A 14,135-nucleotide genomic window follows, 5' to 3' on the forward strand; every position below is an offset into this window, starting at 1 on the left:
ATCAAGTCCAAAACCTCTGATTTACGAGATTATATATGCAGCACAGACATGGATATTTTTGCACTCACCGAAACCTGGTTAACAGAAAAAGATGTCGCTGCAAAATTGGAGTTTATGCCGACTGAGACACATAAGTTTGTACAGTAAGATCGGCTAGGGCGTCGCGGGGGAGGAACTAGGTTGTTAACATAGACGTAAAAAAGATCGATTCGGGAGAGAGAACTTCATTCGAGTTTTCCGAGTGGAGAGTCACGTATACGTCATTTAGGGCTAAGCTGATCATCATTTGTCGCCCTCCGTAATCTCAGGCACATTCAGTCACCCCTCGTGTATTCTTCGAGGAATTCAGTTCAAATCTCGAGTCAGTAATTTTGTCTCCAGAGCCGCTTATATTACCTGGTGACTTTAATTTTCATATGGATGTCGCAAGTGATGTGGACGCACGAGTATTTTCAAATTTACTAACGTCCATGGGTCTTAAACAGCATGTGACTGTACTAACACATATCAGTGGTCACACACTTGATCTATTGATTACTCGTGAGAATGATCCTGTCATCTGTATACCCTGCGTAGCATAGAGAGATTGGGGCGGGAGCAACTGGTTTTTATTTTTCTCGCGGCTTCGCCGCTCGTGCGCCCGGCTCGACAAAACCGCCATGCTACGCAGGCTATTATCTGTAGCGCTCCCGTGGCTGACCTATATCTCTCAGATGATGCTTCTATGTTATGCACTCTGAGCTAGGCTCGCTTTAGCCTGGTCATGTTGTTAAGGAGATATCATATCGCAAGTTAAAGTCCATTGACTTTGATTCACTTCGCTCAGATCTTGAAAAGTCGAAATTGTGTACGAGGGACTTTTCTAATTTATGCGAGTTGACGTCGTTTTATAACTCCACGCTTTCATCCCTCCTTGAAAAGCACGCTCCTTCTCTGAAGAAGATGGTGATCAGTAGGCAACGCGTTCCCTGGTTTAACAGTGATATCAAGGAAGCAATTAGGGCGAGAAGAAGGGCTGAGAAAAAATGGCGTAACACTAATTTCCAGCAGGACCTTCCTGCTCTCAAGGTTGCAGGTAATCACACTACATATCTCATGACCAGTGCACGTCTTGATTACTTCTCTAATCTTATCGCTGAGAATAGTTTGAACGAGAGAGAGTTGTTTCGTACAACCAATTCATTGCTATTTGAGCCGACTGATGTTCCGTTTCCAGATCACATACCTCCCGATGATCTGGCTAATAATTTTGGCAACTATTTAGTACAGAAGATTGAACTTATCAATGACTCACTAGACGCCCTTCGGTCATCTGAGCCTCTTGACGGCGATGGCGATGCGTCCGCAGATAATATGGGCGCATGCGCAAACTGTGTTGATCCTGATCCGCGCGAATGTGTAGAGTTCCCAAACTTCAAGACCTTGACACAAGACCAAGTTTCTTTGATTATTGGAAAGGCAGCCATGAAATCTTGTCCTTTAGATCCTGCTCCTACATCTGTGGTTCTACAGGTTCTTGATGTGCTGTTACCGGTAATCACCTGTATGATCAACATGTCGTTTGAATCTGGTCTGTTCGCAGAGGAATGGAGGCAGGCCCCCGTATTGCCCACGTTAAAGAAGTGTGGTCTACACATCGCGCACAAAAACTTTCGTCCAGTAAGCAATCTCCCGTATGTCTCCAAGTTATCTGAAAGAGCAGGTGCTGATCAATAGTCCAGTTTCGAATTAATATAAACATTAGCGACACATTCATACTGGGTTAGCCTCGACGTAAAGTAAAATATTCAGAGATTCTAGCAAGTAAGTGTTTGAAATTTGAATATACACAATAGACAGAGTAATAAACAGGTCTTTTTCTCGTTGGAGTTTGTGAATATATTACTTCAGATTGAGGCTAAGGCTGTAAAAAATGCGTCTTCACTTCTTTAATTCAGCGGTCATAGCGAACTCGAAAATAGACTATTGATTGATCATATGACGATCAATGGTCTGCACCTTGAGCTACAGTCGGCCTACAAGAAACATCATAGTACTGAATCAGCCCTTTTAAAAGTGAAGAACGACATCTTATTGAATATGGATGGGCAGAAGGTGAGCTTGCTGGCTCTTTTAGATCTCAGCGCAGCTTTCGCTACTGTACGCCACGACATCTTGCTGGATCGGTTGAGGTCAAGACTTGGTGTGACTGACCAGGCACTCAACTGGTTTACATCTTACCTCTCCGACCGTACACAGCATGTTGCAGTTAATGGAGGGCTGTCAGATACCTTTCCGCTCGCGCAAGGGGTGCAGTAAGAGTCATGCCTTGGCCCGCTACTGTTAACAGTATACACCAGCGAACTATTCGACATAGTGGGTCGACACTTGCCAAGCGTGCACTCTTACGCCGATGACACGCAATTGTAGTTGGCGTTCAGTCCAAACGTGCAGGGTGGTGGCGCAAGTGCGGTAAACGCTATGTGTGTTACATCATGGATTTAAGAAAGTGGATGATTAGAGACCGACTTATGTTAAATGATGATAAGACTGAGTTTTTGCTTCTTGGTACCCAGCAACAGCTTGCTAAGGTTGACATTGATGGTGTTACTGTTTGTGAGTCTGTTGTGAACACAAAGCCGGTTGTCAAGAATCTAGGTTTCTGGTTTGATTCTCAACTTAGTATATCTACTCATATTAACAAGCTCTGTAGCTCAGCTTTCTTTCATCTACATTACATCAGTCGTATTCGCAAGTTCCTAAGCCCCGGGGAAACTAAGTCCTTGGTGCATGCATTCGTTACTTCTCGCTTTGACTACTGTAATAGCCTTTTCTATGGTCTACCTGCCTCGCAGCTTAACAAGGTTCAGCGTGTTTTAAACACTGCAGCAAGGCTTGTTTGCTTCGCTCCGTGCTTCAGTTATATTACACCACTGATGTATGAGCTACATTGGCTTCCGTTAAAGTAGCGCATCCATTTTAAGATTTTGTTATCTACATTCAAGGCTATCCATGGTATAGCCCCTACATACATTCAGAACTTAGTTTCTTTGAAATCGCAAGGCACATATAACCTCAGATCGTCAGGTGGGATTTTGCTAGCATCGTCAACATTTAGAACTAAGGTCACACTAGGCGATAGGTTCGCGATATTCCAAACTTGCATACTTTTAAGAGCAATCTTAAGACGTACCTTTTCAAGTTTGCTTATGGTTGAATGAATTTTAATTGTTACATATCGATATTTTAGATTTTTGTTGCGGGAGTGTATATATTCTTATTGTTTTGCTTATTGTAAATAGGTTTTTAGTTTTTTTTCATGCTTTTATTACTAATGTAACGCACATTTGATCATTTTTATGAATACCTGCGCAATATAAGTAATTAAATTATTATTATTGTTATTATTATTATTATAACTAGTAGGAGTAATCGGAGTTAAGGAGAGCGCGTTCGATATGTTTGTTAGGCGTGCGGGTAACAGTTGAGGGGGAAGGGTGGATGGTTCTTGCGATAGATAAATATGATTATGGCATATTTTGAAGTAAGGGTTGCTGAAAGCGAAACCCCAGGGGGGGGGGGGGGGGGGTTACTCAACAAATTTTTATGCGGGGAGGCTCCGCCCTGAGGTCCAGCCCCTTACCCTTTTATATAACATTTTTCACGAAAAAGGTACCTCTTTCATATACCTTCTATTGACAAATGGTACCCCTTCCACATACCTTGTTTAGAACTTTGCACCCCTTTTAACTGCTGTAAATGCACTGTCGTTTAGATAGGAATCAATCACAAGAATAAAAGGTTTTCTCGCCTTTTTAAAGCCACATAATTCATCTGTTAGCCCTTTGATCCCTTTCACAGACTCAAATGACAGATTTCCCGACTCTTTCGTATGCTTCAACGAGTAAAATCCCTACCCTTTCATATATCCGAAGCCTGGAAAAGGTACCCCTCTCGGCAGGAGCCTTCCCGTACAGGCCATCATAGGGAGCAATAATTTTCTCTATTATTTTTAAGAGCATCCAGTCATCAACTTGTTGACAAAAAGAACTATACTGAATTTACTTTTTAATCTTCCACATCTGAATTCAAATTTCGCACTAACCCTGAGTTATCTTAACCCGGCTTTGAACAACCCGGCCCAGGTATTGTTAAAAGGCAAACAGTTGACAACGTTTCAGATTTAATTATTAATTTATTTATTGGGAATTCCACATGTAGACAATTACCGAAAAATACTATAAAGTGAAAGCGTTAATGGCAAGTCTTCTTAACTTCTGTTGATATTAAATACTCAAAACCACATTTTTTTTGGTGAGCGCTGGGGAACAATGAATTGTGTTTAAACACTGTTTCACTTGCACTACGCCTCTCAATTTCACACGTTTCAAGGGAATCATCAAGGCCTTCGGTGGAATGTGTGTACGGCTCACGTCAATACCTTTTCCAGTAATTTAGTCGAGTGTGTTGATTTCAGCGACTTAAATGGCGTTACTGTGGGCTGGTTTATAAGTTTTTCCGAATAAATAACATAGAGCCAGTAATCATGAAATGGCGCCGCCGAGCTTCACCTCTCGATAGATTTACTTTGTGGAACAACGGCCGCCGAGCTTCAAAAGTCGGTAGATTTACTTTCAGGCACAACTTCCGCCGAGCTACACAACTTGGTAAATTTACTTTGTGGAACAACGGCCGTCGAGCCAAACAACCTGGTTTGATGCATACAGCAGGTTTCGCACACATTTTTTTAAGACAGTGACGAACCATGCTGAAAAATGTGAGTTGAAGGCTTAATCCAATGTAAAATTAACGGCAAACTTTTGAAAGATGACGCTTTGGAAGATTCAACAAACACAGAACGATAGGAGAGCTTCAGCAAACTATTGCAACGTGTACGCTTTACGAAGATTCAGCAAACTTTTAAAAGATGAACGCCTTACGAAGACAGAATAGCTGACCTCAGCAAACGTTTGAAAGATGAGCGCCGAGGGCACACGAATCACCAATGCAAGTGAGTTAGCGCGTCAAAGTGAGGCAAAACGTAAGCAGGCGCCTCATAGCGAGGCAAATGTGTGTCAACACAAATGCAATCTCAAAAAACTTCGCTTATTAATTGCACAGAGCACCCAATAATGCACAGAACACCCACCGGAAATAAGGGGTTGCGTTCTCGTACAATAGGTTATTGTTCCAGAACAAAAGTTAAGAGCCCTCTTATGTAACCTTGCCCTTGTGTTTTTTTTGGGGGGCTTCTGCATCCTGAGCTGTCCAAGAGACACTTCAATGTTGTTGATGAAGACAAAATTAAATACGAGTAAAGTCACAAAATGTCTCTCGGTTTTCTGCCGCAAATTTTTACATTGCAGATGAGAGGTTAAGGAAAAACAACGACCGTTCCCTTCGTGTATTTTATTGCAACTTTTTATCGTTATATCCATTTTACAAATTAAAAATTTCAATAATCTACAAACAGCCTAACAATCGGCTGGTGTTTAGCCTAATTCTTATACGCTGATTTTAACTAAATAGCTAAATAAATACATCCAACACACTATTACTACAGCAATTGATTAAATAATTATCAAATTAAATAATGATAAAATTAAATAATAATAATAATAACTACAATAATTAATCAAATAATGAATAATTAAATACATACATTCAGCATGCTATTTCTACAGTAATTGAAATAAACAATTATGTGATTAATTTCTTACAACGGAGAAAAACAAATGACATTTTTACTTATTATAATCGTTACTTTAAATTCTAATCCTTGCCTCTTTCATTACAAAAGTTTCGTCATTTTCTTCTGCTTTCACATGATTATTCTCTCGTGTAAAACTGAAAGCAAACTCCGGTATTCCAAAAAAACATCATGACCAAATCATCACTTTATGGTTTTGCTGTCCTCGGCAACCCAGACGCAGCTTTATCGGACAAAGGATTTCCGTGGGCTAAAGTTTGCAACTAACCTTCAACAATCGTGCGCTATTTTTTCGAATTTTTGAGGTGAGCACGAAGCGGATGTGGAGCGCGCGGGGCATTCCCCGTTGCGCGTGTCTCGCGCTGAAACGTGTTGATCATCCAGCTGAAAGCTGTTGAACTACGGTTTTCTTTCAAATTATGTTGTTGCTTCTGGTGAACAAACAAAGTAGTCCCGTTATAAACTTTAAGTGAAATAGAGTGACGTTATCAGCTCCACGTAAATTACCGGCACTTAATATACCTGCCGAATCTGGCAATGATTTAATAAAATCACAATTGGCAGGAAATAAACTAGTCTCGATAACCATGAAAGCCGACGCCCGTTTTCCTTCGCTCCCACAAAGTTAGTTTCAGCTTGTTATGAGGAGAATACGATTGGGACTTCCTCAAGCGGCTGGAAATCGAGCCTACACATGAAATCATCACTTACAGTCAACGTTGATTATACCAAGAAACGACAAACTAGCTAACGGACAGAGCGAGATTCAAACCCACTAGTCTGTCGTGAATGACACTTTGAAAGCAAGCTGGCAATTCTGGTGAGAGCTGTTCGTACTCATTTCTTATGGCGCTATTCATTATACCGTGAAACGATACTCGAAGCCTGTGGACTAAACTGCTATAGACTGAGGCCATACAAATGAAAGACTGCTGTGCAGCACCTATTCAATTCTTAATCTTCGAGATTATCTATGACTCTTGGGTTTCCAGTGGGTAAAATCGTAAAGCGTTTACATTCTAATGAAAGCTACGGAGTAATACTTTCCTATGGTGCTATTCAAATGCTGTATCGATGCGGTACAAGGTGATTCTAACTTGTGACGGCCTGCAAAGTAAAAAGGTGAGAGTTTTTGACTTATTTTTGCAGTCGTCGGTTGTTAGTGGTGCTAAGCTACCTTTTTTTTCGTTTATTATTACTTTTTGAGTCTGCGCACACATCTTAGTTCGAAAGTGCATGCATCTGCATGAACTTAGCTGAACACTTTTGAAAACATTTGGAACTAACTGACTCATAAGCTGCTTCGATTCTAAATAGTACGGGCCAACTATTTCTGCACTTGATCTATGGCTTAGGTCAAACTATCAAGATTCGATATGATTGAACTGGCAATTAGTTATCTTAGAAACTAGCTTACATTACGAACATTTGTGATGAGGCAGATTAAGCAACTTTGGCCCCTGGGCCTGCTACCACATTTAACAACTTTTTTTCCCAATCCTGTTTTATCTTAAGCTTCTCAAAGTCAAGCAAATGCTTGTTTCTCAAAGCACCAGGCAACTTCTTTTTCTTCAACTTGTCAATCACCACAAGAATAAGCGAAGAATCTCGGCTGTCTGCCTCCCTTTGGACAGCCATGTGCAGCTCTTCTCGACAGAAGTTGCTGGCGAGATAGTTGTCGGACAAGACAATCAGAACTTTGCGACTGCCGTAGACGCTGTCTGCCATGTTTTGGACGATAGGCAGTCCCAACTCAAAGTCTCGGGTGTGAATGCTGTAGGATATTTTTTTGTTTTCGAGAATGGGAATCAGATTTTCATTGATCCAGGCCATATCTTTGGAGCTATAGCTGACGAAAAGCTGATGGCTCTTAACTCCTTTTTCAAAGTCATCTGCGAAACAAACAAACAAAAAATAATTGTTTATTATTTATTATGTATTATTATGTGCTTTTCATTTTTTAACAAATCGACTTTTTTTTCCCGACATACTGACGGCATATTTCCACTGTTAGCACTTTCCTACATATACACTCGAGCCACTAGGATTCCTCCTCACGATTCGCCTTAAAACAATTTGAGATATATATCATATAATTATTAAATACTGATACCCTAGGAAATCGGGTATCTTGGTTTGGTGACAATCATTGATCATTTATTTCACAATACACAGGCCTACTAAGCAGATTTTGTGATACTCTCCACTGTAAGATTATAAATATAGTGGTGTAAATTAGATGTATAAAATGTGTGATAAGAATGTATCGCTATATATAAGAATACAAGCACTAAAAGTAAATTAAGAGTGGCGTAAATAGCAGTTCTGACAGTTAGAATTACGAACCAGTTCCGCTATATTTGTTTTTCTAAATCTAGATCTGAAAGATGAGATATTTCTAATTTCTTTAGGAAGTCTAGACCGTAGGTTTGGTCCGAAATGTCTCATCGAATGTTTATCATATCTAACAGTGTTGAATCTGGATATTATTCTCAGTTCTTAAATTGTACTTCAGGGCCGAGTTGTTCAAAGCTGGGTTAAGATAACCCAGGGTTAGCGCGAGATTTGAATTAAGATTTGAAAGCTTAAAAAGCATTTCAGTTTTAATTTCTTTTTGTCTACAAGTTGATGATTAGACGCTCTAAAAATATCAGAGAAAATTATCCGAGAAAAAGCTTTTGAACACAAGAAAAAGAAACCTGGGTTAAATTTAACCCCGGTTTAAGTGCTTATCGGTCTTCGAACAATTGGGCTCAGGAACTTAGTTACAAATATGTAGGCAATGGACCCATATGATATTTGAAAATAGTTATTGAAATATCATGCAGTCGCCTGTTATGAAATGTGCTGAGATTGGATTTCCATCACAGTTCATTATAAGTAAACGAGTTACTAGCTATTGAACAAAATACGGTGTGCCCTTTCCTGAAGCTTTTATAATTTTCCCTCGTCTGATTTCCTGCAAAAGTGCCATATAGTGTGATAGTGTTGGGTTAGGTAATATGGCAGGGGCACCCAATGATGGTTTCCTCCTAAATACATTGAAAACACTTTTTAGGCTATCCAGAGTATTTTAAGCTATCTAGAAATGCATTCTGAGCGGCACTATAAACTTTGCAACTGTTCGGTGATCCTAGGGGAACTTTAGTCTTTCTGAAACTACAAGGGCGTGAGGGTTATTTTTCCGAAAATTGTAGGTGAAATTTGGCGTATAACGAAAGTGAGACGTTTTCCGATTCTTAACGCCAAATTTTGAATCCGAAAATTTTAGGTTCCTTTTTCAACAAAAAATGGCCTAACTCGGGAAGTAAAATGTGAAAATTAAGAGTCAGAAAATCGTAGGGAATTTATACGATATGCTTCGAAAATCGTACATGAATGGAACGGTAATCTCGAAATTTTTAGTCGTCCTCAAGTAAAAGAAAATTCTAGGCAATATTTGCTTCTCCGAACAGCTAGTTTACAGAAAACAGTCGTTGGGTGCCTCTGGTATGGTAGCCTTATATTTGTGTAATTTAGGTAATTTAGCATTTATAGGAATATGTAATAGGAATGTGTAATATGTTTATAGAATTATGTAATTTAGGCATTGAAATTTTTTTCCTGTCTTCTGTTGAAACGGATGGCAAGGATGGCCATGAATTGAAAGCTTAAACAGTTAAAACCAACAATTTTAAGTTTTGATGCTCTGCCCGCAAAAATCGACAAAAAATATTATGGTTAGTGCTCTCTGATAAAATTTGTGTGGAATCTTCTTCTTATATCCATCTGAGCGTTTTTGTGAGGCATCAAGTAATGATCTCAGCCAAGTATCCTCGTGACAAAGACCTTATAGAGTGTTTTCACTCACGTGGCCAGCATCTAGGCAAATTTATTGGAACAAAAGAAAGTGTTTGCATAAGAAAAGAGTTCAACTCCCAGAGGATTGGTTTGGGACACCAACATGGCCGCCGTTTCATTGTTTTGGGACACCAACATGGCCGCCGTGACGTCATGTGAAAACACTCTATTAGGGATTTCCTTTGCTTGATAAATGATTGGATGTCATCTTACGTTTACACGCGCGGTATCCTTTGCCAAACTTTTTGCTAATAAAGTGATACGCCGTAAGCACGATCAAAACAAGGCCAAATCCAGACGTTAAAATCGCAGTCGCGGTAATCCAATGGCCAGCTGACTTGTTGTTATCATGGGCGGCTGCTACTGCTACTGCTACTGCTACTGCTACTGCTACTGCTCCTGTATCTGCTGGTGCTACTCGAAAAAAATTAGAAATCCAGATTCAGTTAAACGTGGCTATTAAACAAATGAGCGAATGTTTGGATGACGCTCGATATACCAAGTCAATTTATGCACTATTCTCTCGTTCTACTGTGTGAGGTTTATTGTGTTATTGTGTAAGAGATAACGATCATTTTTGTGTTCTTTGTCACGTAACTCGAGACTTGCTATTCGCTAGGTATATCGTGCACCAACCGAATGTTTATCAGTACCAAGCCTTAATCTATCTAGCTAGCCTAAGCCAAAGACGGAATTAAACTTCTAACAACGGTTAGATTTTGTACCAGTCAGTTCCAAAATCTCCCACTCCCCGGGCATACCCCAAACATTTTTTCCGCACAGTGGGGAATTTGACCCAAAATGAGGCCCGCCCTGTCGGGCTTGACTTTCGTGTGAAAATGCTGGTCAGCGTTTTGCTCAGCGTGTACATGACGTTCAATGATTATTGACGTCATTGCTCCTATATTCACTGTTTTGTTGGAGCATTTGAGAGCCTTTGAAGCTACCTGCAAACGGACGCAACATTGTTGGAGCAACATTGTTAGCCAACAACTCCCAACATTGCGTCCGTTTGCACAGAGCTTGAAAGAGCCCGTTAAATGTGGGCTTTCTGAAATGAACAATGTTATTGGAATGAACAAATCTCCGTGACACAGTTTTCCTAGACTTGAGATATTTCGGTTGTGTGTAGGAGGAAATTTAGATTTGAATAAACGGTTTGACACATGGGGAAAATTTTTGACCATGAATAGTCGCTAATGGAGTGAGGGATTTGACACTTTTTGAAGCGCTAGCCGGTGGGGTATTTGACCATCTGAACCGCCAACATACCGGGGAATTTGACCAAAACCTTTCAAAAAAAAAAGTCAGATTCCCAGGGGTCTGTGCGGGGGCATGGGTAGTTTTGTTATTGACTGGTACATTATGTCTGCGACCCTACGCAGGCTACTAGGGAGCTTAAAGCCTGGTTTCCATATGATCGCTACGATTGCTACGCTCGCTCTGATTGCTGCGATCGCTGAGAAAATAAAGTTCAGCTATCGCAGCGATCATAGCGATCATATGGAAACCTGACTTTTCAGAGATCGCAACGACGACGATCGCTGAGATAGAACCACCCTTTCATATAGTTTAACAAGTAAAATCCCTACCCTTTCAACGATCTAATGCCTGAAAAAGGTACCCCCTTTTGAGCCCCCCCCGTATATGCCATTATGGGGAGTATCCCCCGGGATTAGACCTTTCTTCATTGTGCTCGTAAGATGCTGGAAAGTTGCTCACTGGAATGCCAAAAAGTTGCGATCCTAAATTTCAAAAGTTGGCATTGAAATAAACATTAATTAAAAGCTTTATTTTTCGTTCTTCACAATAATTACTATCATCGGTCAACAAAAAAACATAAAAAAATTAAAAAAAATAAAAAAATTAAATAAAAAATAAAAAAAAATTACAAAAAAAAATTAAAAACATTGAAGTTTTCTATGAAATCGTGGACTTTTTCGTGTTTGATATATGCTTTAAACCGAGGGGTCACTAAGCCTATATTTGGCTCAAAAGTTGCTCAGAAAGGCAAAATTTGCTCCAAACGCCAAAAGTTGCTCAAAAGTTGCCGAGCACAATCGGAAAAGGCTTACCCGGGTTTAATTAATAATTATTTCTCGAGCCCGAATGGGCTATTGACTCAGAGGCCATGAGGGCGAGAAGAATAATTGTTTTAGCAAAATCCAACTAGTTGGTCAAAAATATCAGACAAAACAATTTTAGCTAGCAAAACGCGATTCAGCCGCCATTGTTTGGGTTTTCACAACCGGCGCTTTTCGCTACCAGTGGCCTATAACATATATCCTAGTAGTAGCTCAACCAATCAGAACGCAGCATTGATAATAGACCACTAGCTGGATTTTACTAATACACTATATTTTGTTAATTTGTGAAAATGTGTCTTTAGACTGGAGCACGATGCAACTCGTTGGTAATTACGGGTGTCAGTAGAACGTGGGGTCGGGTGTCTATCTTTTTTTCAAAGAATGCTGTTTCAGGGTTATGGCTAGGGTTCGGGTTGACTCTAACCCTAGCGCACCTAACCCTAAAACTAAAACAGTATATACCTCGGCCCCGGCCGCGACCCCGCGTTTTACTGACGCACGGTAATTACTTTTGAATTGCCATAACAGTCCAGCTACTCACGGGCCGACTCAGGGTGGTTCTGTGTTCTTCCACTCTTTCGTATTATTTGAAAAACGATAAGATCTGGATACTATTTTTAGATTTGGTTGGCAATTCAGAGGCAGATCCAGGGGAAAGGCATGGGGGGCCCGGGCCTCCCCGTTATTTTTGGACCGAATCTGAGGCCCGAAGGGTCGAAAAAAATTTTTTTAAGACAGCCCCCCCCTTATCTCAGGGTCTGGATGCATGACCGCCCCCCCCCCCCCCCCTCTACCTGAAGGTCTGGATCCGCCACTGCAATTAGTCCCATTGCAACACTATACTTAGTGACCACCCCTTAACGTCACTGACCTGTTGAAGTTGAGTTTATGTTATTTTGTGACGGTGGTGTCGTAGGATCTGCAAATAAAGTTGATAAAGGGGAAACATTCTCAACATATTACTTTAATCGATATAAAAAAAGGAAATTTCAAATGAAAAGAGAAACAAATACGATTACTAATATAGGTAAACATCTGAGTTACGGTGTTGGTTCTTATACATATGCAGGTGTTTAATGTAGTTGACATTACAACGTCCCTTTTTCTTTTTTTTTTTTCGGTCAATTGTATCCTTTGCCTTTGTATGACTCTTGTGTAGCTCTTTGAAATTTACAGACTCATATTGATTTCATACTGGGGAGATAAAAACAGAAAACGCAAGATTCCTTGCACTGATTCAAATCGATTTACGCTGCTTTGATCAAAACACTCTCAGTTTCAAGAATTTTTTTAACTATAAGGAAAGATGTTATAAGAAGGTTTAATTTCCTTTATTCCTCTTGCACTTTTTACATGCAATTCATTTTAACAGCCGGAGAATGATTTTGGAAATGAATAGGGATATTTGTAAAGAGGGACTACGTCAGCGCAGAAATAAATTGTAGGCAAATTTCTGTAGTTGTGCGTCCTTCTGCTATTAAGCTATCTTGATTCCAGCGTTCATTTAATGGTACTTGCTTGTTTTTAGACTGAGTCTCTCAATAATTTCCCCAAAGTGATTTGTGTCTGTAAAATCATTTCCAATCAAAGATTTACCTGAATCGATTGCATTAGGATGAGTTTCATGTAGTGAGGGAGAGCTTATCCAAAAGAGGATTTGTGAATGATAAACATGTGTCTGGCAAGCCCTCCAAGTGCTTATACAGTGTTATTCGCCTCTCAAAACGTAAGTCCACGCTTACCGAGTGTCTTTCGGTCCATAATTTAGGCCAAACTCGAGAGTTTCTCTTTGGTGGTCAGAGTTTATGACGTTTGTTCAAGAGAACAAAATGAGACAAAGAAATGTAAATTGCATTTTTTTAATAGCTTCTAAACAGCTGCTTCACGGAATGTCACTGAACAGACAAAACGCAAAACAGTGAAGTATAAAGGTGCAGTGAATGTCACAAAATCAACCCAAGCGGTCCCTTCGGGTATTTAGTTCTGTTTTACGTCATCCCTAACCATTTCATACTTGGGGGAGTTCAGGGCTGAGACGTCATCATTACCCAAGGATTCCGTGTTTTTAACAAATCGAATGTTTTTTCTAGTATTCTTACTGCATATTTCCGACTGTAAGTAACATCATCAACATATTTCTAACACCGATTTAATGTTAAATGTAATCTGTTTTACAGGTGTTTCGCTGATAACAGTTCGAAAATGCTCAACCCCTGACTGCCCCTGAGTTCGAATAACTTTGACTTGAAATTAGGCTTGATTACCAGCCGCTGTTTGGGAAATGAGCCCCCAAAAAGTCCCTTCTCGGGAAGGAACATCAGAGCAGACCAAAGAGTGGGCGTCACTCCATCACGAGCCTCAGCGTTCCGGAAGTTAAAAAATTCGTACCGTCTGGTTGCTATGAAGTGACGTAATCATCCAGTTGAGTATCCATCACCGTAACACTTTTGCGGTCAACTACCGCAGCGCTCGTAAAGTACTTTAATTAAAACCGTGTTCAAAACCCTGTAGGAAGTCTG

General features: G+C 40.1%; 3 protein-coding genes across 3 annotated transcripts in view; 2 read left to right on the forward strand and 1 right to left on the reverse strand.

The window, feature by feature from the left end:
* The first annotated feature begins 1,977 nt into the window (after window positions 1–1,977).
* LOC140932207 (uncharacterized) lies at window positions 1,978–2,298 on the forward strand. The gene has a single exon (XM_073381843.1). The coding sequence runs from the start codon at window positions 1,978–1,980 to the stop codon at window positions 2,296–2,298; it is 321 nt and encodes a 106-aa protein (XP_073237944.1).
* Window positions 2,299–2,474: 176 nt separating this feature from the next.
* Window positions 2,475–2,948, forward strand: LOC140932208 (uncharacterized). Its single transcript, XM_073381844.1, has one exon. The coding sequence runs from the start codon at window positions 2,475–2,477 to the stop codon at window positions 2,946–2,948; it is 474 nt and encodes a 157-aa protein (XP_073237945.1).
* A 2,456-nt stretch (window positions 2,949–5,404) lies between these two features.
* LOC140931024 (uncharacterized) overlaps window positions 5,405–14,135 on the reverse strand; it is a 19,248-nt gene continuing 10,517 nt past the window's right edge. Inside the window, exons 2-4 of the mRNA XM_073380769.1 lie at window positions 12,488–12,535; window positions 9,743–9,943; window positions 5,405–7,581 (exon numbers count right to left, since the gene is read on the reverse strand). Of these exons, the coding sequence (XP_073236870.1) occupies window positions 7,133–7,581; window positions 9,743–9,943; window positions 12,488–12,535 (698 nt within the window). The 3' untranslated portion in view covers window positions 5,405–7,132. The remainder of the gene's footprint in view (window positions 7,582–9,742; window positions 9,944–12,487; window positions 12,536–14,135) is intronic.

The sequence above is a fragment of the Porites lutea genome, chromosome 3 (assembly GCF_958299795.1).
Source record: "Porites lutea chromosome 3, jaPorLute2.1, whole genome shotgun sequence".
Taxonomy (NCBI): Eukaryota; Metazoa; Cnidaria; class Anthozoa; order Scleractinia; family Poritidae; genus Porites; species Porites lutea.